Source organism: Zonotrichia albicollis, chromosome 1, assembly GCF_047830755.1.
Source record: "Zonotrichia albicollis isolate bZonAlb1 chromosome 1, bZonAlb1.hap1, whole genome shotgun sequence".
Taxonomy (NCBI): domain Eukaryota; kingdom Metazoa; phylum Chordata; class Aves; order Passeriformes; family Passerellidae; genus Zonotrichia; species Zonotrichia albicollis.
In genome coordinates, this window is record NC_133819.1 from 28560854 (window position 1) to 28587048 (window position 26195).

The 26195-nt window shown below is 38.1% G+C and overlaps 1 protein-coding gene and 1 long non-coding RNA gene across 8 annotated transcripts in view; one reads left to right on the forward strand and one right to left on the reverse strand.

Annotated features, from left to right (window-relative positions):
* ETV1 (ETS variant transcription factor 1) overlaps positions 1–9758 on the reverse strand; it is a 66940-nt gene extending 57182 nt beyond the window's left edge. For 2 of the 7 annotated variants that reach the window (XM_074536813.1, XM_005480827.4), the window contains exon 1: positions 5225–5620. In XM_074536813.1, coding sequence (XP_074392914.1) covers positions 5225–5285 — 61 coding nt within the window. In that variant the 5' untranslated portion in view covers positions 5286–5620. Of the gene's footprint in view, positions 1–5224; positions 5621–5741; positions 5790–7499; positions 7588–8383; positions 8520–8618; positions 8825–9080; positions 9287–9649 lie in introns of those variants that run through there. The other 5 variants (XM_026798581.2, XM_074536801.1, XM_074536794.1 and 2 more) reach the window with 5 other exon arrangements.
* LOC141728473 (uncharacterized) overlaps positions 6770–26195 on the forward strand; it is a 29489-nt gene continuing 10063 nt past the window's right edge. Inside the window, exon 1 of the long non-coding RNA XR_012579409.1 lies at positions 6770–7302. This is a non-coding gene — a long non-coding RNA (uncharacterized LOC141728473). The remainder of the gene's footprint in view (positions 7303–26195) is intronic.

Here is a 26195-nt window from a genome sequence, read left to right on the forward strand (position 1 = left end):
TTCACAAAAACACAGTCCAGCATGAACCATGTGGCCCCAACCACAAGCTTTTCATGTCACACCCTTCCAGAAAGCTACAGCAAAGTAAACTTGAACTTTAGGCATAAACACAGTGATTTCACTGCTTTGTCTCAAGATGCAGCACAGACCTGCTGAGGAACGTTATTTAATAAATGAAAAGTTAAGCAAACTATAAAGGGCTTAAACTTAACTCTTCCTTCTCCCACTCACAAACTGCTTCCAAAAGCTCAGCTGCACTCCAGAGAAAGGTGTTCTTGTTTAAAAAAAAACAAAAAAAAACAAAAAAAAACCAAACTGGAAACGGTCCAGAAAAACAAGAAGCTGAAAATGCTTCACTTAAAACTTTATTTTGGGTAGCAGAACACTTCCTGCGGTACTGTGTGCTCTGACCTCATGCTTCACTTTTAGAGCTAAGAGCAATTAGTTTTAAAATATCCATCATTTATTCAAAGTGGCAAAAGAAATTGAAATTGACAGGAAATTCTATATGAGCAGTAGTATTTTGGCCTTAGCTAAAATAAGACTTTGAGCCTCAACAGTAATGGATCTATTGAGTTTTCTTTGATTCATTGTCAGTTCTGAATATCTGAAAGATTGGCTAAATTATAAGTATTCCTGCAAGAGCTGGGGTGGCGGGGGGGGTGTAGGTTGGTGGCTGTACTTTTTCCACGGGAACAACTGTTTCTGACAAAGAAGCATTGGGAAGGTAAAACACTGATAAATATCAAGATGGTAAAAAAAAATTTTACCCATAAGCACTGGATTTGCTGTCAAAACAACCCCAAACCCTTTTTACATAACGTGAGATGCTCAGACTAATAAACTTAAATGCACTTCAAAACTAGTTCCAGATCTCAAAATTCTTCCTTATGTGAATAATCCCTAGGAATATGAAGATGGGTTTGCAGAATCTGCTCTTCATTTGCTGCTATACTAAAAATGAGAAAAAAAGTTAGTTTTAAAAGGACTTCTCACATTTAGTATTTTGCTACATGCCTCATGGTTAGCAAAACCCTGTCCGCATTTGAAAATTATGATTTTGAGTAAAATTATTTACTTTACTAGCAAACAAGAAAAACACGAAAAAGTTTATTGCTACGCAGCCTTTCAGACTTGTAGATTTTTGGTGAGTTTATTTCTTTTGGATTTTTATTTTAATAACATCCCTTTCCTTCATTTTTGCCTAATCTAACTGTTCTTTTATTTTGTGCAGATATTTATGATCATGAGCTGTATTAGAAAATCAAATCTATCAGATCACTAGAGTCCACAAGAAAAAAAAATAAGAGAATAAGATATTCTCTGTATTGCAAACTGAAAGTGTTTTCACTTCTTTTGAGAGTGTTTCTTCCTGTCAGGCAGATTTCAGTCATGGAGGTACTAAATTACAATTTCTTGACTCTTATTGCTCCTATAAAAATATGGACAGTTCTTGAATGTGGCTACATACCATCTGCCTTGCACTGGCTAAATTTTACAATTTTTTGGGAGAAAAAAGCTAGTTAGCCAGATTAAACAAAGCCACTCTAACTAGACTAATATTTGAAGATCCAGTACTCTCTTTTATTAAAGGCAATCCTTCAAGACCTAGAAACTATTTCCTTTCACACCTCCTCATTCAAGAAACAAACGACAAGTTAACACTTGCTTAGACATCCCTGCAGCACTGGTGGGACCTTCACATCAGGAGAACAGAGGGAAGAAACTTATTTCCTCAAGTTCATTCCAAAGTTGGCCAAGAATTATTTGAGAGAAATTGCTTACTTTCAGATACTAACAAGTGGCTTCTGAATACCAGTAGCTGAAAAAGCCATACCCTCAATTTAGCAGAGTTGCGGTAGAGGCACAAACCCGATACCAGTAGCAGTTATTTCAGACCCCTTTCTGTTTACTTAATCTTTTTGTATGTTTTACAAATCACACAAAGAATGTTATATTTTAGTTTTTAGTATATTGCCATCTGAGAAGCTTATTAACTTGCTCCAAGAAGCAGATCTAGCGTATAAATTTATTATTTGTCTTCGCTTGGGATGCCTTTTATGTATCTCAAACAAGCTGTAGGAGAAATTAGTGTCTAAATAATATTTTAAAAAAATTAGAGTTCTTTGTTAATCTAGTATTCCCCAAAACCAAATGCTTTCACCATAGAAAGGAGACACTCACTCACTAACAATTTGTTCTCTCTACATTTTGTTCCACAAGTAGGTAGAGTTACCATGACAAGATAACATTAGATTAATATTTTAACCACTTTTTTCAAGTCACCGAACAATTGCTACCTGACAGAACCAATCTGATTCCAAACACATGGAATCAATAAAGTCATTTTATAGTATCATCATGTCAAAATGTTGCCACTGAGTTATTTAAATATATATTTAAATATACAAGAAAAAATCCAAATAATATTTGTCTATTATTAGCAATAGGCAAGTTTAACTATTTCAAGGTTGAACATTGAAAAAATTATTAAAGGCTTCCCATTTTCAATTTCTAGCATGAGAAAACTGTTATACTCTATCTTCTGTCTTGCATAACAATTGACACAGGGCAATCTTAGAGTTGTTTTACATCAAAATAATTTAGAGTCTTTCTTACATGTATAATACTACACAGAATAAGAAGTAAAACTCATTTCCATAAAAATCTACTATGCAGCTAGTGGAATACATTTGTGAGCTCTCTGTAAGTAGTATTCAGCTTCTTAATTATGTAGTAATAAAATATTAAACAGGTTACACAAATTGTTTACATTTGGATTAATTCTTTAATACAAGTGAACCTCTCACCATTTTCAAGAGGAAAAGAATACATATCTTTTCTGTTTGCTTGTTTACCACCAACTTGTCACAGGTGACCCTAACTGTAAAAATCTTCAGGCTAAAATATGTGATGCAGTAAGGACAGCTTCAAGAAAAGCAAAACAAAGAAAAATCCACAAGCATTATTTTTGTGTGTCATAAAATGCAACTCACTTTCTTCTCCTAACAAATAAGTAGATTTTTGACCTGGTTACACCCCAGTGGGGATCCGAACTTGTGGGAGAAACCTGGTCAGCTGCCACTGCTTTTCTTAAAAAGGGTCAAGATGTTTTAAAATTTCATGGTCATTTCCCTGGCTCCAGAGCATTATGAAAAGAAATATGTAAACACTACTGATGCTGCCAAATTGGCAGACTTCTAGCCTAGGAAGGTCCAGAAGAACATAAATGGACACATCTAGCAATGGGTAAACAAGTCTGATTTCAAAATCTGTTTCCTGGCTAAGCTCATCCATATAGACACTTGAGCAGAGCTATAATGTCCTCAAACACTAGCATGTTATCAAGAGTAACAGAAGTTGTTAAGGGTGGTTTTTTATTTTTTTCGATAAAACTTTGGGATGAAGCTAATAGTTCAATATTTGATGTTGTCATCTTAACTTTTTATTTCAGTTTTAGTTTAGCCTTATGAAAAGCTGTGCAAAGTTTGTTTCATGAAACAGCTCAAACCACGGCATGGCCCGAAACAGAGATTTCTTAAAGTATTTCTAGAACACTGCAAAACCTGTAATATTTAGTTGAAATATAGCGTGGGCAAATAGTGATATTTAGGTTTATTTCTTTCTGCTATGTAAAAAAAAAAAGGAACTTTTTTTTTCATTTTTAAATATTTCCCAGATTATTTTATCTGCCTTTATAAAGGCTTTTCAACCTAGCTGACATGGGACTAGACACCTTCTCTCTCAAAACATATCTAAATTTATTCAGTGAAATACTCTCTGATAAAGAGGTTAAAAGGCTCTCAAACAAATGATTCTAGTCTAAAATAAGCAGTGCCTTCAGAAAAAAAATTGCCATTGCTTTAATTTATGTACCTATGGAAGTGATCAAATTTCAGTTTTAAATTCTGCATTATTTTTCAAACTTTCATTATTATCTGCACATGCATTATGAATCTGCCTGCATTTTTTCTGACTTAAGATCAAAGAAATTTAACCATTTTTCAGAAATAAAAACATCCATGACAGTGAAATATCAATCTGAAAGTCAACCTCTAAATTAAAACATAGTATCTTTTGAGTAGCTTTTTAACATGTTTCTGATTGCTAACATGAATGAGATGATACAATGTAAAAAACTCCTTAAAAAAATCACCACAGGGAGACAGCTACAGCAGACCATTATACTACAAAAATGATCTTAGTTCAGGACAGCCTGTTTTCAGTTATTAGGGAAGAATTTTATTAGTTCATAAAAATATATCCTCTGTTCATTAATTTCAGGAGGGGTTTTTGATTATACACAGAATAACCCCATAGTAAAACTAACATTAGCAGAATAAAAATGTCATCAAAATAAACAATACCCCACAACTTACTAATAGGTAAAGAAACCACACAAAAAGCTGTTAAAACAGAATCAGGATATAAACAAGCAGTCAGCAATATTTCCCTTTCTATGACCACTAACAGCAAGCATTTCACCCCAACATCCCTCCTTTAAAACAAAAACAAAACAAAACCAAAAAAATCAAAAACCCAAAAAAAACCACCACCACCAACCAAAAAAAAAAAAAAAACCGAAAAAAATTTAAAAAAAAATCAAACACAGAACAACTCTTCTATAAACAGCTATACATAATCCTGTACAGGAAAAAACTTAAACATATGTGAATACTCACATTCATTTAAATCAGGATGAATCTGGAGAGATTATTTTAACTTGCATCAAATTTATGTCTATTTCAGATGCACAAGTTTACATAAAAAATTGACCAGAAATATTGAGAAGAGATAATGCATAAAAATCTTTATGCTTCAAATAAACAGTACTGCAAATATCAAAGAAAAAAAATCAGAAAATGTTGCTGAAAACAAATAGATTTGAACAAGCAAAAAGGTACCTTGCAACTTGTTAAAGTTCTATTGCAGCAGCTCATTTTTGTTACTGTTAAAAGAATATCTCAACAACTACTCAAAATGCAGATTTGTACATTATTGTTCTTAAACCTTGTCTCTTCACTAGAATGCGCTCTGCAAGATTATCTGAAATACTTAAAAGAGCATGCATGTGTAAAACAGACCGATGTTAGTTTTCTAATCACCCAGTACAGAATCTCACAACTACAAATACAAAGACAAAAATAACATGCAAAATATTTAAAGGTTTCTGAAAAAAAAAAAAAAAGAAAGGAAAAGTACTGGTTAAGCATTTCATACACACCTAATGTTCTGTGTTGTGAACAAGGTGGAAAGAAGACACTTGCACTTAAATCTTGAAGCATCCCGTCCCGATGAACCCAGAGAAACTAATTTCTGCCATCAGAAAAGTACTCCACCAGAACACCAAATAATTATATGTGCTGCTGAAAAGGAAACAGCAAGCCCAGTTCTGGCTGTATGTAGTCTCTCGAGGTACAATAATATAAACCTGATCAATTGCAATTAAAATCTGAACAGAGGCTTAGAACTTGAAGTCTTGGTGCATTAGTTCTTGCCAAAAGCAGATGTGATTGTGAGCTGGAAGCAATTTCTCCTGGTAATTTGTGATGACACTGGGTAGAGCAGCCCCAGAGTCCCCAAAGACAAACTCATCAGAGGCTCTAATGTATGCATGACACATGAGGTGGCTCTTTTAGAGCTCAATTAATTGGGCTGAACATTAAGACAGCAAGTTCAGGACTTTTTTTTTTCCCTCCAGAGTTGTTTTTCCTCTTTTTACAAGCAGTTTTTTCCCTTACCTTCTGCAAGCCATGTCTCCTGCAATTGGCTCAGATCTTGAAAGAGTTCTGCAAAAAGATAAAGACATGGATAAAATTTTATCTCTTCAAAAGATTAAAATAGGTTCAAAAATATATTTTTCCTTAAGAGCAATATACATCAATTCTGGTTTGGCAGTCAAGTGCACAGAAAAAGCAGGCATTCTGAGGCATCAGTTACTGATTTTTCTACACCTATTAATAAAAACCCAAGCACTTACTGTATTTTCAGCTCCTGAAATAATAACCAGAATCTTAACAGAGCTCTGTAGTATAAAAGGCTCATTCAGCAACACATAGAAAAGTTAAAAATCGTAACATTTCTTACAGGTGAACAATTTCTTCTTATCCAATTCAGGCCTCCTCCTGTAATATCTGCCCCAGATAAAGCTTGCTTGGACTTCCACAGTTCTGTCTGAGCAACAACTGAGAATTTTTAATAGTAGGGTCATAACTATCATATAAAAATTCTGAAGCCGTGACCTGAGATGCTGCAATAGCAAAGAGAAATGGGAAATCTTTTGTACTTCCCCTAATGTTTTACTTCATATGACATGAGAACCACCACTATTTCCTCTATGCTGTACTCACTGTACTTCTTTAAAACTAAAACCACCTTCTTCATGGACTGAATTTTGCAGCAGCTTATCTTTTGCAATGCACTGAAATCAGGTACTTATAATGGGTGTAAAGCAGAGCAGCATTCAGCTTACTTGCAAGCCTCAGAAACTCAGTTACGAAAATTCTGTTTGCCAAGACTAAGTAGGATATTTGAACTAACAAATGGTTTATTTTTAATTTACTGTATTTTGAGAGAGACTTCCTCTTTTATGAATGCTGACAGATAACTATTTACATATACTTAAATGACAGAGGCTATTCATTTATCCTGTGTACTGATACCCTACATGCACATTGGGAAATGATTTAACTGAAAATCAGAAAGTTGCTTTTTTCTGAATCTACTTTTCCAGGCAAGTATGGACTTTGAAAAGTGTGTCAGTGTGTTCTTACCCTGATAAGATTTACATAGGGGTAAGTTATAGGCCTCTACATATCTTCCTGTAGGTCTCGTGTACTTTCTGGGCTGTAGGCGTAGCATAACACAGCCCTTGTAACCTAAAGAAGTGTTAACAGCTACAGCTCTCAAGCCACAGTCCTGGGTGGCTACTGATGGGACTAAGTTACAAACCTTTGGGCCTCCAAAACTTTCTCCACCCTGGGTTCTCTTAATCGAAATTCCCTGGATTTTTAACCCTGTAAGTGTCATACAAGAGAAACAGGCCAGCAGGCACCAGAGCCCTGACTATACAGCAAAGCTGGTGAAAATCAAATCTCCACACCCACATTCTCTCACTCCTGCTACCACTTGTGAAGATATATCAGGGAAAAGGACATTAAAAGATGGGAGGGATGAAGAATGCCCTAAATATGAAGAGGCTTGATGGTGAAAACCCAGGTGCCATGACTTGTGTCAGATGCCGCAAAGGCTTGTCCTCAGTGCATGACATCCGTGTGCCACATGTGCACAAAATGCAACAGGGTAAGTCAAGGAAAGACTTTCAACTTTATAAATTTATTGCCTTTGCCAGTTTGTTTTACATGAGTAAATGTAGTTTTCTTGTCTTGTTTATTCAGATTGATCTAGATATATTTATCTCCAAAATAAATAAATAAAGAGCTCTCAAAAAGCTTCTCTGCATTAGTAAGAAAAGGGGGGGGGGAACAACAAGCCCTCACCTTCTGAATCATGAGCCAGGTCTCTGTTAATGAATTTTCTTTTCCTGACATTTGTCGGTCTCTCATTACAGTTTCTCCCACGCGGATTCTATAAACAGGAAAGATCAGTTACTTTAGAAATCTGAGGTTTGAGATTTGGTTGGGTTTGTTTTGGGCTTTTTTTAATTAATCAGGAATATCCAAAGTTGGCATAAATTCTTTATATTTTTAAACAGGGACTTCTTGCCAGCCTTCAATTTCTAACAAAAGATATTGCTGAGCACCTAATATCCTCCCAAAGAGTCCTATATCTAAATGCAACACATTTCTATCTATCTATGTAGGCATCTATTTGTACAATACATATATAATGTGCTCAAGCAGCAACACAATGCCAATCGTATTTTTAGCATCTAAAGTATACAAACCTACACAATAGCCCATAAATCCCCATAGCATAAGCTATGCAGGAGAACCCAGACATGAAATTATAATAGACTGCTTTGTTTCCCTGTGTTACTTATAAAATTGTTTGCAAAGTCCTAAAAGAAAAAAAAAAAAAAAAAACTGGAAAGGGAAAAAAAAGGTTAATGTTTGCCTCAACTTCATTCTTTTGAACGTTGCAGGCAAACGCAGCCAGAAACTTTGAATGCAGCTGCTGCTGCTCTCGCCTCCCTCATCCGCTAATCATGTGCATGATTTTTTAATCATCCCAAAACTGTCTTTAAAAGAACACGATGCTTTATTGCAATAACTAAGAAGATAGGCTCATCTTGCAAGCAAAGCTCCCAGATGAAGAGTCGCCCCTACAGCCGTAACAAAGCAGAGACTGTGTCTGTAAAACTCCCCCACAGAAATAAGTCGGAGTCAAGTTTATAAACACCAACTTTGAACTGATCACTCACATTGGTGACCATGTAAGGCACTTGCTGGTCATAAAATCCATCCATTCTGCAGCTCTTCAACGAGTCTTAGCTCAGTGTTTTTTATTTACTGGGCATTTGATCTGGAGATTTCCTCGGGATCTGGACTCCAATCAGCCTAGAGGGGAACACAAGATGGCTTTTAGACTTAAAAAAAAAAAAAAAAAAAAAAAAAAAAAAAAGAGGCAGCATGAATGAACTGCTTGCATTTGCATACCTAATTAACCTCAAAGAGTCCCATTCATAAAAACAACCCTCCCTTCTCTGCCTTCACCTGGGTTACACGCTCCTGCCAGCAAAGCGCGGAGCACAAGCACTCGGCGGCGGCGGCGGCCGGCGGGGCGAGAGGCAGGGCTTTATTTACACTGCGCGCCGCGCCCGCGGGCGATCCGCGCCGCCGGCAGCCCCGGCTCTCGCAGCGTGTGCTCAACTCGTAATGGCGAACGCGGGGCTCGCCGCGCACCTCGCGGCGGCGGCGGCGCCCGGCGGCCACGCACTCACCGCCCTCACACACACACACACACAGAGACACAGACAGACACACAGACACACGCACGCACAGACACGGCCCCCCCCGCCCCGCGCACCAGCCACCTTCTCCCACAGGATCGCTCCCGCAGCCCCACCGCCGCCGCGCAATCCTGCGGGGCGGCGGGCAAAGTTGCGGGGGAAGACCCACCTGAAGGCCACGCGCGGCGATCGGCTGCAAAAAAATTCCCTCCAAATTTAATAAAAACATTAATTATTCCCCGGCACTTCCCCCTTGGAAGCCGCGAGCGCCACTGACAGAGCTCAATCCCGTGGTTTTTCCTCTCCTCCTCCTCCAGGGGCCCCCGAGCCGCGCCGGCGGATCCCCGCCGCCCATTGGCTCCCCGCGCCCCCCGCCGGATCGCCGATCGCCGCGGCCCGCCCGCCCCGGCCCCGGCCCCGCCGCCCCGCCCGGCCCCGCGGGGGGCGACTCCGGCCGCGGCCCCGGCCCGCGGGGCAGCGCCTCGGAAGCGGCGCTCGGGGCCCGCCGGCGGCCCGGGATCCCGCCGCGGGCACGCCGTGTCCCCTGCGCCCCCCCGGGCGGCAGGGCAACCCCTTCCATTCACAAAAATTTAAATTATTTAAAGAAAAAGTTTCGCCCGCCTGACTCCGTAAAGCGAAAGGCGCCCCCCGCGCACACGCGAGCCCTTTCTGGCGGCAGAGCTGCCCCGCAAAGCGCCGCGGGCGCCCGGAGTGAGCGCGGCCAGAGACGCTTGGTACCGTTTTGTCCGGAGCTGGTGGCATCCCGGGGCTCATGGGTGCGCTCAGTTTGGCTTTTTTTGATCGGCGTTTTTGGTTGGTGGGTTTGGGGTAGGTTTGTTTTTTTTTTTGGTTCCTTTTTTTTTTTTTTCATTGAATCATAGAAAGCAATTTTTATTTCTACAAGGATGACATAATTTCTAGGTTTTGTGGACAGAATTTGGCAGCACCCATACACCGGATCTGGGGGAATTTTTGGTGTAGTGGTGCCAGGACCTACCAAGGTCAGGACTTCTGAGGACTTCTCTAAGAAAGCAAGCTTTCTGTTCTTTGGACAGAGCGGCTGTTGGAAGGCTGTGTCCAAAAACTCTTGCTTTTCTGAACTACCAAGATGCACCAAAGGAGATTTGTGTGGTTTCGTAACAGCTATATTTGTCCTCCCTTTGAGCAGTAAATTCCAGGTATCACAGCAATCAGGTGGTAAATTTAGGTATTCATGACGGCGTCTTGCTGTGAGATACAAAGTTTCAGGTTTCTATGTCTGATGTAGTTCAGCATTTAACAAGTAAAGCCCCAAGCCAGCAAGCCCAGCTTCTTACTCGGCCATTTCTGAGGCCTCACTTTGTAGCTGACAGTGTAAACCCAACAAAAGAAACGTGCTTTTGCATAATTTCCCTCTGGTGGTTTTAACAATATTCAGGTCACTTCTTCTGTACTACTTTGTTTCAGAAACTATAGTTGTTTCATTACACTCTATTCTAGAGAATATTACTCTCTGTCACAACGCTTTGATTGTCCTCATTTCTGATCTCACCGTCTATACTCACTTGTCCAGTCCAGCTGAAGAACACAGAAGCACCATGTTCCCATCACTCCTGTCCTTCCTATATGGCCTTCACAGGGAAAACATCCACCACCAGCAGCTTGTTTTTTGTGTTCTTGTTCCTTCTGTTTTCACACACCCATCCCAGCATACCTGCAATTACAAGAGAGTAATGTTATTCTAAATGTAAAAACCTATGATAATTTTATTCTGTTCTTGACCAAATCTCTCAGTTGTTCCTGGAAGCCACTTTGGTGACACAATTGCTAATTCTACACCCCACCATGGGCAGCTCTCACTACACCAGATTGCTCAAAGCCGCATCCAGCCCAGCCTTGGGCACTGCCAGGGATGGGGCGTTCACAGCTTCCCTAACGAGGCCGTCATTTTCTTATTTATACCCACACTCAGACTGGAGCAGCTGCTGGGCTTGTGGGAAGGCTGTGGCTGCGCATACGACCCTGGGAAGCAAGTGGCCAGTCTGACCCCTGGACCAGCAGAGCCAATGAAGCGGCTGCCTCCAGCTGACCACCCCACCCACTGGATGGATACACTGAGCCACTCACCAACCAGCTCCCAAAGCCCTGGACTTGACCACATATTCTTCCAAAGCAAAATCAGTAATGAATTTTCTTGTCTTTGAACAGTGCACTAAAAATTGTCAGTGTGTCAGTCAGCCAAGGTAATTAAACCAACATCAATTGAAGTTTCCAAAGTTACCTCAGAGCCATCACACATTAGGAATCGCCCATGAAATTCACACGGGCTGGGTCCCACCTTGCCCTTCCCTACATCACAACCTGCACCTTACAAAGCCTGGCACAGCACCGTGGCCACCTTCCAGCACACACCACCACCTCCCCTCCATGTGCACAGGTTTGGCATCCTGCTTTACTGAGCTCTAGGAGGTCGACTCTGTGCAAAGAGCCGAGCTCTCTGTGGTCCCGGCTGGGCTGTAACTCCGAGAGAAGCTGTGCAATAAATGCATCCTGGCAGGAGAAGCACTGCACTGCTTGCTGTTCCTCCTCATGCCACACGTCTCTTCCTTCCCTTCCCTCCTCCCTCTCTCTGGCCCGGGTACACATGCTAGGGAGGAAAGAAAGAGTAAAGCTGTTTTGAAGCCCTCTTTATCTTTGTTCATCCACTGTGCTGAGTGGTACTCAGAAAAACTTCATTAACTATTAAGAGGAGGATGCTGTAGATGTAGTTCTATGTGCTGAATTGCAATTTGTGTCATCATCAGTCATAACTGTCTCATATGTTAACTGGTGAAGGCATACTAATTACTTTGTAATTTTACATGCTTGTTCAAAATTCTTGCAACTTTTTATAAAGTTTTTATGTTTTAACTACTCTTTTTGGAAAGAGTAGTTAAAACATAATTACTTTAAATAGTACTGTATTATTAAATATCTTTTCCTTTTAAATAATCCTTTTAGAAAATGAAAAATTAACTTCAAAATCACTTCTATTTTTAGTTGAAAAGGTGGAATAATTTTTAACCCAACTGAAAATATCCAAAAAATGTGCTGAATTTTTTTTCTATAAGAAATTATTTTTAAATCAACTTTTCTAATAATATTGCTTTAGAAATAAGATACTAGCTCCCTTTTACAAACAGATATGTTCAAGTACTCTATAAAGCTTCACTATATATTGAAATTATATATTATTTCCATTTCCTAATGGTAATATATACTTCAAACATTTATTTGAAAGTGGACAAGGAAAAATATATTTTCTGTTCAATTTGACACACTATGGAGTTACAAATAATTGCTGTAATGTAAAACATAAAAGTAAATCAAAACATAGCAAAGAGAAGATACTGGTTTCTTCTGGAAAATGTAGAAAGAGTTTAAGCACATTTTCAAATCAAGAAATAAATCGTCATAATAAAATATGATAAAATCCAAGTTCAATAATATTTTTTTAAAAATAATAAAACAATAAAGATCATAAATTTACTTGACAAGAAGACAGGGAAATACACTCAAAAATACTTTATGATGAAAAAAAAACCCTTTTGGACACCCTCATGAAATTATGCTTATACTGAAAAAAATCCTTCAGAAAAGGGATAGTCACATTTGGAGCATAATATGCAAGTACATTTCAAAGCTAAATTTAAAAAACCTAGTTTTTTTAAATACTATGTTTTGGAAATTGTTTTCCTTTATCCATTCCTTCCAGGCATTTCCCCAGTAAACTTTGATGTCACTGATGAGCCAACAAAAAGGATGCCTACCATCCAAACTGTTGAGCAGCAACTTTTTAAACATAGTCTATAGAAGACTCATTAAAACAACAACTACATATGTGACTGACTACAGCAAATCCATGAAAACCTAATGAGATTTCTGTCTGGTAAATTAACCCTTGACCACATTTTAACCTCTTGACGCTGCCTCTTTAAGAAGATTAACAGTGCTTATTTTATCATGATGTGTCATAGTGTCGTATAACAAAATAGTATATAACATCAAAATTAAAAAAAAAAAAAAAACAGAGAAATTAATAGGGCAGATGCTTGCCCAACACCATGGCTTTCTGTAAAGCCTTTGTTTCAAATGCAGCATCAAGGACTAAACCTTAAATCAGGAAAAAGGAATATACCAGTAGGAAGAAATAAAATGGTGATTATATTCTTGTGTGAAACTATGAGATGTGGAATTAAAAGTACCTGCAAACAAGTATCTTCAATGCAAAAAGAAAACAAGTGTTGTTTTCTGTTTGACTGTATGAATTAACAGCACATTGCATACATCATTGTCATTGAGACGTAGAATTACAAACCTAGAGGCCTCCACAACCAATTGCATTTCAATGTCTGTTTACCTGATAATGCAATGTAGGGCAATTTTCAGAAAACATTTATGTACTAGAAAATTATGCTACACAGGAAAACCAAAATTAGAATATTTCACAATGAGTGCAAGAAATTCAAATTCCAGACAAATCTTTTATTGCAATGTGTGCCAACCATACCCTGGGCTTCAGGACAAAGTGTGACCAGGAGATCAAAGGAGGTTCTTCCCCTCTCTCTTTTCTGGGCAGACCTCACCTGGAATACTGCATCCAGCTCCGAGGCCCCCAAAATACAAAAGATGTAGACTTGTTGGAGAGGGCCACTAAATTGATCATAGGATTTGAGAACCTGTGGTATGAAGACAGACTGAGAGAACTGGGGTTGTTCCACCTGGAGAAGAGAAGGCTCCAGGGAGAGAGACCTGACAGCACCTTCCAGAACATAAAGAGGCCTACAAGAGAGATGGGGAGGAACCTTTTACGCGGGCATACAGTGACAGCACAAGGTGGGAACAGTTTTAAACTGAAAGAGGGCTGCTTTAGATCAGATTTTAGGGAGAAACTGCTTACTATGAGGGTGATGAGGCGCTAGAACAGTTTTGCAAAGAAGTGATGGATATCCTTTCCCTGGAAGTGTCCAAGACCAGGCTGGGTGGAATTCTGAGTAATCTGGTCTAGTGGAAGGTGTCCTTGTCTACGGCAAGGAGGCCGGAACTAGATGACCTTTAAGGCCTGGTCCAAGGCAATCCATTGTGTGATTCCCTGAAAGATGAAAACTACGTTAAGTTTAAAAATATTTTCAGCCTTCATCATAACCAAGACTTCAAAGTAGAAAAGCTCTAGAGAGGAAAAGGCTTGGCAACTCAGAGCGCTGGCCCAGCTGTTGGAGCAGAGTAACCTCAGCATTGTTCTGGATCTCCTAATGGTCTTCTGGGTAATTCCTACACAGGCACGCCCTGTCATCTCACTGAGGTTTTTGTGCCTATAAAGTGATATATTGAGCACTGAGTTCTTAACTTGAGAAGTACTGTTGACTATATTAGTCTATTACTATTGATTGTGGAGATGCTGGCTGCATCTAGCTCCTTGGATTTTCCTAATCTAGTTCCTTCTGTACCTTTGAGGAGCTTCCTTCTGAACCTTTGAAGAGCAAAAACGCTAGTCATATGTATTAATTTCAATGACAATTACGACACAACAGGAATGAATCATCTAGAACTGTGAATCCATAATTAGAATGAATTCTCAGCTCTCTGTGCCAACACAACTGAAGCATCAGGCAGTGCTCTAGTGCAAAATACTAGAGAAAATGCAAAAGACTTCTTGACTGAGTTGTATAAATCATCTTAATTCCATCACAACAATACTCATTTCCTTACCAACTGAGAAAAATCAAAATAAAATAAAAATTATACTTGTCCAGGACCTAATATAGCAGTGTATGAGTCACTGGAAGAAAAAAAAAAGTTAAAACATTAAATGTAAATTGCAATAGGTTCTTGCAGGGTCAGTGGAGTTTCCAGTTTTCTCTCCTTGCAATTCAATTAATTAAATGGCCAGCCATGATCAAGTGGTAATCAAGTAGCCTAGAAGTCACTTGAATTTCAGGCCAGGGAAAGAATTTGTGCATCATCTCACAGATGGCTTTAATTTGCATGTCCTCCTGTACGGGTACCAAGAGAGAGTCATGCAAACACTTCAGAATCCTTCACAAATTTTGTGAGATTTCTGCCCCACTGTAGTTCATAGAGTTTGTAGAAAACCTCAAATCTCTTGATGCAATTATAGTCTAAGGCAAACATGAAGCAAGGAACAGGAAGAGAAATGCTTAAAGATTGTGTTTGCTAAGTTTGCTGGAAAATCTCTCATTTATAAGTTGTTTAGTGCACATTAAATGGTTTTGGTCATCCTTTAAGCCCTCCTGAAACCCAGAAGACACAAAGATGACACAACGTGCCCTTTCAGAATTACAGACTCTCACTCAAGATCACTATTGGACATGCTCAGAGCTTGAGCACAGATATTAGCATAGCAGCAAGGGGTCGGTAGGGAAAAGCAATGCCATTTATTAAATGATTGGCTATAATGACAAACAAACCAAACAAGCTTGTGGATTTGAAGAAGGGCCTTAAGCCTATTTCCTCTTTTTTAGCAACTGCATCAACTGGGTTAGTAAAAAATATGACATCTCTCTACAATTATTAATTTATGAATTTTTATAGTAACAGCAATAATCAAAACTATTACTATTAGCAGGCAATGGCTATATTTATATTATATTGTATATTTGGACATTTGAAATAGTAAACATGCATAACCATTAGTACCTAGCCATCCACTTCCACCTGTGTACCACCCCTAAGCCCAGATGGCTGTGCACAACACCTGAGTATTACAAGACAAGCAACTGAAGAGTCAAAGAAAAGAGACAAAATCTAAACACAGCTCCATGCACATAAACTGACAAGACACTGAAAGCAGATGTTGATTGCAGAGGTGAACATATGTGGCCCGAAGTTTAGAGTCCGACTAGCTGAGGGCGAAAGGCCGACGCCCCTCTGCAATTCCTGGCCAGCACCCTTCGGCGTCTGATGGCCTCGGGCTGTGCTGGCTGCGGACTGGTGTACCTCGCTGGTATAGGAGAGGAACGGAGCTGACCATTTCCCGGGGGTTAAACATCGGTTTATTGAAGGTGATGCCGGATCCAAACACCGGGAAACCAGCCGGGAAAAAGTTTTATCTCATAGGGGGTGAAAACAGGATTATAAAGGAGGGGGGGTGGGTACAGGCGGAGCCAATCGGGAAAGGTGAGGGGATGAACTTCACAGAACTGACACTCCATGGAGACCAATAATCAAAAGGTAAAGGAGGTGTCCTGGGACCCCAGCCAACCACCATCTCCAGAGAGGAGAAGGTTCTCGAAACCTGGGAGGAGGAAGGGAGTGATTGACTGGACAGGGAGGAAACAACTTTCACTTATAAGGGAAACCAGGGGAGGAGCAATTACATATCGGCAACTATGAATAGCGGTTACTATAGCAACTTAGCTGACAGGCTAGCACTGGCGGGAAAAACTGGGGGAACGAACCCATTTTACACATAATAGGGGAGAACAATACATAAATTGGGGGAATAACACAAGAAACTTAACAACACACTACCACAGTTGATTACTAAGAAGAAAAAAATTGAAAGACAGAATAGTATTTCTTAGGGTTTTATTAAGAAACAAAGACCGAATAAAGTGATAAAAAGACCTAAATAAACCAAGACATTAGTTGAAAAGCACACGGTAAATGTTTCAGAAGCAAACCCTGCCCCAGTCTCCAGTTAATTAATTAGGAAGTGGCTTTGCTATTAAGAGGATGAGGCATGCATGTGTTGCCACTGGTGTTCAGGAGAGGAATTAAATTTTTTGTGCCCATTTGCAGTAGGGCATGTATTTTGTTGTAGAGTAGATAACGTAGGAGAACAGACTATGTTAACTTCTGTGAAGATAATGAGATCATATGCATTATGTTCTCACTTTTGCCATATTTAATATGTTCTCTATTTTTAGTTGCTGAGAATGCCAGCCTTTGTAGCAGGGCTTTGCTGTTCCTGTGAAGGTGCTGAGCAAAGATGGTGGTCTCTGCCCTAGAGAGCTGAGGGGTTTGCTCATCAAAACAGGAATGAAAATGTGTTCTCCCTCTACCCAAACCCAGTATCCTTGAGAGGCAGAGGTAGCAAAACAGACAGTGGCTATGTGTCACTTCTGTGACTAGCAGATGCATTTTAAATTAGAAGTTTTAAAGCAGCATTTGAAAGAACATAATATATGAGGTTCTTGAGCTTTCCATAGGAACTTTTCCCATCCAAAGCAAAAAGTAAGAAGAAAATGTGGGGCAGTGCAGGCTGTCATTACTGCTTTTATGGTTATCATGGCTATTAGAGAGCTACCTGCCTGGATCAACCAATCTCACACTCAGGATAAACTGTATTGCAATGAACCAAATATGGGGTGCATCAATGAAAGGTGATTGAGGAGAGCATGGAAATCAGGAAAGGACAGCAATAAAGACAAGGAGCTAGTCCTTGGCACCACTACATGGCACACACAAGCAGACATGCCAAAAGAGAAAATGAAGTTCAGATAAAAGAAAGCCGTAGGTAGATGGGAAAAGCCAATGTTGGCAAGGTTTAAATTGAGGACTACACAGCTATGTTGAGTCGTGGTAGGGAAATTCTTCCCTGGGAGGAAATGTGGGGCAGGAAAAAAAATATACAAAAATGGAGACTAAAACTATATGTATAGCTGTAATAGGATATACAGGAACTGTAGATCAGAGTCCCACCAGACAAATTGTGCAAGTCTTCACCGAAATAATAAATGCCACAAAGGAGATATCATTTGAACCCTTAGAATTATAAAACACAAAACATTTAGAAGCAGGAAGTGATCTTGTCATTTGGTGAATTTAATGTGCTTAAAAACTTGTATTTGCACGTCCCAAAATCTGTTCACAAGATAGGAAACAAGAATTATACCTGTTTTTCAAAAAGGGAAAATTAGGCTCTTGTGAGTATACTAAGGATCAATAATAGGGACAAATGTTGCATGCTGGGAGGATTTCAGTAATATTCCAGGACTTCATTTCTTCTTTGACCTAGCTATATTGGGTCACCAAACTCAGCTCTGATATTAGAGGCTTCTTCCACATAGAGTGCGCAAGGTTACCATTATTCACAATTTTGCAATTCATTAGTTTTCAGTATTTGAAAAAGAGGGGAGAAGGGAAGAACATGAAATCTTTGAATGTTAGGATTTTCATTTCTGAAAGTACTGTGTTTTAATAAGGCATGAAGTTACTGGCGCTTATTGGATTTTATTTTGCCATAAAGATTGGGGTTTTTTTCCTATTTTGAAGAGTAATGTTTTAAAATGTCCCACATTCAATCAATCAGTCAATCAATCAATCAATCAAACAAAAAAGGAATTGAAAGCAGGAGGTGGAATCCAAGCCCTGATATATGTGACAAGGGCCAAATGTGCTGTAATTCCATCTGCAACTGCTGCTGTTACTGCTACAGGTTCACCATAGGGAGGCAAGCAAGGTAAAATGACTGCAGGTTAAAGGAAGCTGCCCAACTCTTGCTCTCTGAAATATATTGCTATGAATTCACACAATTCTAGCCTTTTCAGGACTGCAGAAGCATAGAAGTGTTCTCCAGTCACTTTCCATTAAAACATATTAAAAGAAAAATCAGTTCTATAGCTAAAATAAGACATCTTCTGAGAACTGTGTGCTGCCTTAATAAGCAAACAGCACGTGTACTGTCCCAAAGAGCAAGAAGGATGAAGATGTAGCATAGTAACATTCTGTGGTCTTCTCTTCATTTCTAATACACTGCAGGCTGAAAAAAAAATTATTGTAAATCTGAAAAACATTTTTTTTCATAAGAAACCCTCATAAACCATTCTGCTCCATCTATTTCCTTGTGCACATTGTTCTGCCTATTAATTCTGGTCATAAAAGGTGTAATGTAGATCAGAGATTTTGAAGACAAAGTCTTTATAGCATTCTATTTGGTTTTAAAGGAGGAGAAGGTGGTAGAGATATTGAAAAATCTTTCACTGATCTTATTTACTCTTCACTGTACCATTTTAGTTAGTCTCTGTATTCCTTAGGTTTGTACAGTATTAAATTGGGTGGTACCTACTCCACATACAAGTTTGGAAACATCACAGACCAAGGTTTAAAAGTAACTGAAGGGTTTTTTGTGAGGGTCAGAGTGCCTTCAGGAAAAAAGGTACTATTGTGAAAAAGATCCACAGAAGCAGCTGCTTTTAAAATGCCATGCATAGGTACAGCAAGGGTTGCATAAAGACTTTTGCAAAAGAGTGTTAAAATAACATAAAATAATAATAACAACAACAACAACCACCAGTTCAACAAATGCCACTCAGCCAGAGTGGAAATTTTCATTTGGGCAGAAATTCAGCAATGGAATGGCAGAACAGAGGCCAAAGGAATTGACATTCATTTGCTCATGTTTCAAAATCACATCTAGATTGAGAAAGAGGGAAAGACAAGAAATAGACATTTCTAAGAAAAACAGCAATATAAAAGCTACAGTTTATGTTTGGTAGGACAGAGAGCATTTAATTACATTATACCATTAACCTAAGATATAAAAGACAGAAATCATATTTGGCTTTTGAACATAAAAGGCTTGACTGACATTCCTTTTTCCAAAATAAAATGGGTTCATCTTTATTTTTTTGTAATTTTAATTTAGGTTTTTATTTCTTTTATTTATTGTAATTCTAAGTTTAGGTCTCTTTCATTGTTAAGTGCTATGCTAATTTTTCTTTTTAAATTTAGAGGCCTGTACTACAGTTTGAACTGGAAATTAAGTAAATTCCTGGTAAATTGTGCTCTAACAGGAAATGTTGAAATCTCATTGTGAACAGGGCCAGACTACATTTAAAAAAAAATTTCCAAATCTTCTCATTCACTTAGAATCCAGCGCAGATAAGACCAGAAGCTCAGAATATCATAATATTCCTAAGATCATAGATTTACCTCAGAAAAGCCCAAAAATAAAAGGCTCCTTATATCTCAGATTACCATCTCTGCAATCTAGTACTTAATTCAGGATGTTTCTGTTGCAAACTCTGTTGAATCTTTATATTATCATCTCTATGCTTTTGATGATAGCCTAAAGAAGAAAGATGTTTTCCTTCACATATTACAAAGGAAAGCTAAAATTTACTAAGCACAGTCCCCTGAGTCACTGTGACTTTTTTTCCCCCCTTCAGACAAGGAAGATACAAATGAAACCATACTTGAGGTATGGAACTTTCTTGCTTGCTTTCTTCCAACGTTGATTTGTTTTACCAACTCTGATTATTAATTTAATAGTGTAAATCCAATTCATTGCACAAAAAATGTACCAAGTTTTTTGGGGGTAGCACAAGTCAAAGAAAAACCTTCCAAGGAGGATTTCAGTGTTGATATAATAGCTTTTTTTGTCTTATTGTCTAGCCTGGATGTCATTTTTACCCTCAAGGTCTCCTAACAGGGTGTCAAAATGTTAATTTCAAAAACTAAAAGGTACAGGATGAAAATTACCTTTGCCTCCCTGAGAAGTCCATGTCATGACCATAAACATGCCATCTTTGGTACACTTTCCTTGGATAACATAGATGAAAAGGAGAAGTAATATACACAAAAAAGCACCTATGCACTCAGCCAGACCTAAAATCACTTAAATGCTAAATATTCCACTCATAGCTCTACCTTAGGATAGTAAAAAGGGGTGTACATTATACATATTGGTTAGTTTGATAGAATATCCTTGGGCAATGTTCAAAAACAATTGCTATAGCCATGCATAACACAATTCATACACAAGGATTCTACATTTGTATACGTAAAGTCAAATTACTTAAAAATACGAGAAACAAATAACAATGGTAAAAAGAGAAAATATTCAACTATTTTGGCTGAATCACACAGTAAAAATATAGATGTCCATAAAATTCACATCTATATCCTAGAGTTTAATGTTTCATCCACACCAGCAAATGCAAAAAAGGGAGCAAACATAACCTCAAAGCTGAGAGCTTGAAAAATTAAAGAAAATGCAATTAGACATGATTTTTTCTAAGAAAGGTGGTGTTACCCTCTAAGGTAATTGCTAAGTAGCAATGTCAGGGATGCTGGCCTAATTTCTAGTAGTAAATAGTGAAGTAACAAAGGATGATTGAACTTGTGCTTCTCTGATTGTTTTAGCTGCCCTCCTTACTAGAAAAGAACAACTGTAGACTGCACAGATGTTTTTTAGAACTCAGGTCATCAAAAAAAGTGAACTGGTCTCTGTAAAATTCCTTCAATAGCTTTAGCAAAGGGATGTGATTTCACTATGTACCAACTAATGGCTGTTCCTAGTGGTTTGTGATTCTCCAGAGGGCTCCTGATGATACAGAAATAGTTTCTGCATAAACTAGCATAAATTCTTCAGTAGTCTTCCCATGCCGCTTTGCTGCAACAGTGTAGTAAGTAAAGACTATTAGAGATAATTTACTAAAACTTCTAAGGGTTTCAAATTCATCCTGTGGCTCTTTCTAGCAATAGTTCCTTTATTGCACGTGATGCTGTCAGCTAAATGTGACTTAGTGGATTGTGCAGCCTATCAAATTTTGCAAGCTCATTTAGAAAGCCCTTATGGAGCTTAAATTCAGAGTTTTCTCCTGAAAGCACAAGCATGTCTCTAAACAGAGCTAAGAGAGATCAAATACTTCTGGCATTTTCTTTAAAAAGCCCCAAACAAACAAAAACACATAATCTTGTAGAGAACTGAGCACTTCAGGAAAATGCTGGAATGTCAACTCAAAGAAGTACCCACACTGTGCCTTTAAAAAGTAGCAGTTTATATTAGGTTTAATATAGCAGAGAAATCTGTGCTGCCAGTACTGGCTGACAAGCATCCCTCAGCTTTTCCAAGAGGAACATGTCTATGGGAAGAGTGCAGTTGACTCTCGATGAGCATTTGGGCTTAGACTTCAGAGCAAAGACTGTCAACATGAAAAGTGTTCTTGCCAACCATAGTGGTGCTTTTGCAAGACCACTAAACACAGCTTCTTTTTTTCTGTCTGAATATAGCATTTCTTATATTTTTTCTTGCTTTCCATATGGATATCATCTGGTGTTCTGAATGCTTAATAGTGTAATATAACAGGAGCATGTTCAGAAGACCTCTCTTATCTGTAGCAACATCTCCAGAAGCAACTCATGTGAAAATATTACCCATCACATTAGAGTGAAACACTAAATATAACTCACCTCATCGTGAATACAAAATTACATTCATCCTATTTATCAGTGTTAAGATAAATTAGTGAATAAGAAGGAAATAAAAAGCTTTCTTGCTTACTTAGGCTAATGATGATAGTGTCACATTCTACTTATTACCAGGGGTTTTTAATAGTGAAATAGTAACCATTGTTGTAAAAAAGAAAGCTATCCTAAGTGTTAAACATCAAACAAGCCACATCTAGCACCCCTGAAGACAAGGTCTGGAAAACTGCAAGAGCTCATCATTCACTCAATAGTCATCAGCGGAGTGATTTTCAACATGACAAGGGAGTTCTCTTTTTTTTATATTCTTTTTTTACATAAGAAATAAATTTTACGCAATTTTTAAGAAATTAAAAATTTAAGGGAATAAAAAGGCTAAGAACCTAGGTAAAATTTTGTGAGTCACTATTGGAGCAGATCACTTTTCACTAATTCTAAATCAAAATTTGCCTTGTCAGTACAAATTTGACACAAAAGTTCCCATTGTATTTTATTTATTGATACTAGTCTAACTAGCCTAACTCATATCATTTTTCTTGTTCTGACTAAAACCTCTTTCCATAGGGATGGCAATTATGCAGAGTAAGCTCAGGAATATCATCTGGTATGATAACTAAAGTACTGTCCTGGGTAATGTTTGGTGTAGGTAACACTAGTCGGGTCTAGAGGTCTTTTTATGGGACTCGGAAAGCACATAGTGTTATTTATTTTGTATCAAAGAACAGAAGGCAAACCTTTACATTATGTGCAGCCTTTATGTTCACTGAAACGGGGAAGAGGAAAAACAGAGGGAAGGGGAAATGTCAAATATCACCTGGGAGGTCTCATCTACAGGACTTACAGAGAGGTGGGCAAAACAAAAAGTGTGTGCAGTAAAAAATAAAATCATCACATCAATACTAGATAAACAGAAGAAATGGGCACAGACAAAATAACAGATAATTTACATTTTTACAGTCTGAAATTTTGTGTAAGACTTTCATATAAGACTTCAGAATATCAGTGAAAAGTTTTGTAAAATGTTGATAGAGATGTCAGGAAAAACTTTATCTCATGTTTTAAACCAAAGGGAATTTTGATAGATCTCAATTCACGCAGCACACACTACTGATGGGATGGTAGCAATGACTGCATTTGGAGTTTGGCTCAATTTGCCTTGGTAAGTTGTGTTAATTTTAAGTTCCAGTTCACCTATTTGACATAGTATTTTGAGTAAACAAAGCCCTTAAACTGAAAAGATAATGCAATTCAGATATTTGTGAGGGTTTTATGCAATATGGTGTATTTTGCTTTACTGCAGCCAAACAGAGTGTGCGTGAAGAAACAGAGACAGAAAGCAGCAGAGTACATTGTATTCTCCTCGACCATATCAAAACATGGTGCCCAGAGAGGCTACCTGGAACAGAGGCTAGTCAGTGTTAAAGGAATGAAGTAGGTATTTATAAGAAAGGCCTTCAAAGGATACACCTTGGGCAGTACAAGAGCCTGTCCATGGCTACACTCAAGACGGACCTAAGAGGGACAGCTGGCCAGGAATTTTGACACTTTTATAAGTTCTGCTCCATTTACATGTTGGAGTTAATTGTCCAATTACAGCTTCAGGTTAACTTCCATCCTCCCAGACTGCTCTCCTCAATTTGCTGTTGCTTACAGTGTTTGGGCCTGAAGCTGCACCAGTGTCCTTGGTTGTTGGGCTGGAAAAGGATCTTTTTGTCCAGCTAAGCTGTGAAGAGAAGTTGTGACCCCTTTATATGAAGTTCTGAGTTATACTAAAGCAGTACAGAATCTGGAAAATATGAAAGCTAAATCTTAAGGCATCAACCAGACTGCCAGAACTTTTCCATACTTCCCAGAAACATCACCCACACAAGGAACATAACCCAGCACAATGAGGGACAGAAACTGGGACCTCACCCCTGCAAGTAAGAGTCTCCATAGATTCACAGTTTAAGTGCTTCTGAGAACATAGTTTAGCTCTTTGGTGTACCACAAGTATGCAGCCGTTTTGTTAAAAAGTCCCAGCTGTATAGCAATCAGCACACATTTTTAATCCATCCATTCTCTGTTATGAAATGCCAATAGAGCATAATAGAGAATTTTAAACAAGCATCCACTACCTGCAGTTATAATATTCACTTCAGCCAGCTCCTCATTTCTGTAGGTGGTGAACCATTACACCACACAGATTCAGCAAGACTGTAAGTTAGAGTGATTTACTGGGACAAATGACATGAAAGTAGGAGGATTGTAAGAATGTCACACTTGCCCAGTAAAACTATTCAGAATTACACACTGTCCTTGTTGCATAACATGATAACAATTAGGGTGCTAGGTAGCATGCCTCCCTCTGCCCTTCAACATCACAGGCAGGTTCAGCTGTGAGAACAGAGACCAGCCCTTGGTAGCACCACACAGACATTCACTGTGGAGGTGTTGTTGAGTTTTTTGGGGTTTTCTTCAATAGAAATGCCTGGGAAAATGCTTCAGTATGTTCTATTTATTTAAAAAAGCACTTTTAAAAGCACTTCTAAGCCCTTTTACTTTTAAAAAAAGTAATATTCTTAAGCAGTAGAACAATTTTTTAACAGCACAGGCAGCTGTAAAATGGAATCTGACTAAATGGTCTGTTATTTATCTGCACAATGTCATTCCAATTTTGCCAATATCTTAAGGCTAACTTCCTGCAACTTTTCAATGAACTGAGTGCTTTTCATTTCTCCTCTTTGAAAATGAAAATCTTTACATTTATAAACATGGAGGTGTCTGTAATAAGCAATATTATTTAAATTAGAACCTCAGAAATTCTATGCTGAACCCCAGACAGCTTTGCTAGCCTTATTATATAATTATGCCTGCTTGCTTATGGGAAAGGACAAATCTCTCCTTTCACTGGAAGGTTTCCCTGTCCAGTATCCAGCAGTCATGCCAAAGCAGAGAGTGTCCCTTTTCCAAACTACATGGCTGTTAATGGTCTGTAACATAGAAGCTACAGAGAAACAAGGCAGATAAGAGCCTGCAAGGGAAATTCTCAGTCATGAAATCACACATATGGCTGGTTGTTCCTCTGAAATCTCTGAAGAAACATCCAGTTTTTTGGACATATAGACATGAAATGGATCATTCTGTCTGTACATGTGACATCACATTATCTGTCTGTAGTGGTTTTGGTTAGCCAGTTTATGATTTCCCCAATTTTGAGCTACCCTCATTATTCACTTGGATTTATCGTGCAACCCATCCTCTGCCAAAAAGATGCAATGTGAAAATAATTATGTATGAATATATTTACAAAACATTAGAATAATTAATTGATGGAAACTGACCATTCTGACTTCAAAAATTTTGTGAGAGAAATAGCATATTTAATAATAATAATAGTAATTACAATAGGAAACCTAAATTCAGTCCATTAATAGTGTTTTTAGAGAATTGTCATAATTTTAAAATCATCATAATTTTGAAATTCTCATTATTCATAAAATAAAAACTCCTGAGTAAATTATTCCACTTCAGTCCTGTCTATGCAATTCTAACCAAACCAGATTTAGTTTCTGTGACCAAACATTACAGTTCACTCTATTTAAAAACATTTTAGGGACCAGGTTATCAACAAAGAAATAGAAAATTAGAAAATATTTCTGAAAGCTAGTACAAACAGAAATTGAAAATTTTAAGTACAATCAGTACTTACAACTCAGTAAGTACACCTCATATATTGGTATATAAATTATGAGTTTTTGAAATTTCATCACAATACACATAAATGAATATAAGTGTATCTGCCTACAGTCTCTGAATTTTAGTCTAAAAATGAAGCTCAGAAGTATTTGTACAAAATTTGAAAAATTTATTTAGATTTGTATTTTTGTAAAATAAATGTTTTACTTAGAGCATGCATTCTTACAAATTAAAAAAATTATTTAAGCCTTATGTTTTTGAAAGGAAAACTCCTTTCAGTTAAAATTGTGATTTTGGCAGATATAAAAATGCCTAAAGATGGACAACTGACTCCCAACCCATATTGAAATCAATAGTGGCTATGCATTACCAACATATTCAGAAGTCTAAAGACAAATATAAATCTCATAATAAA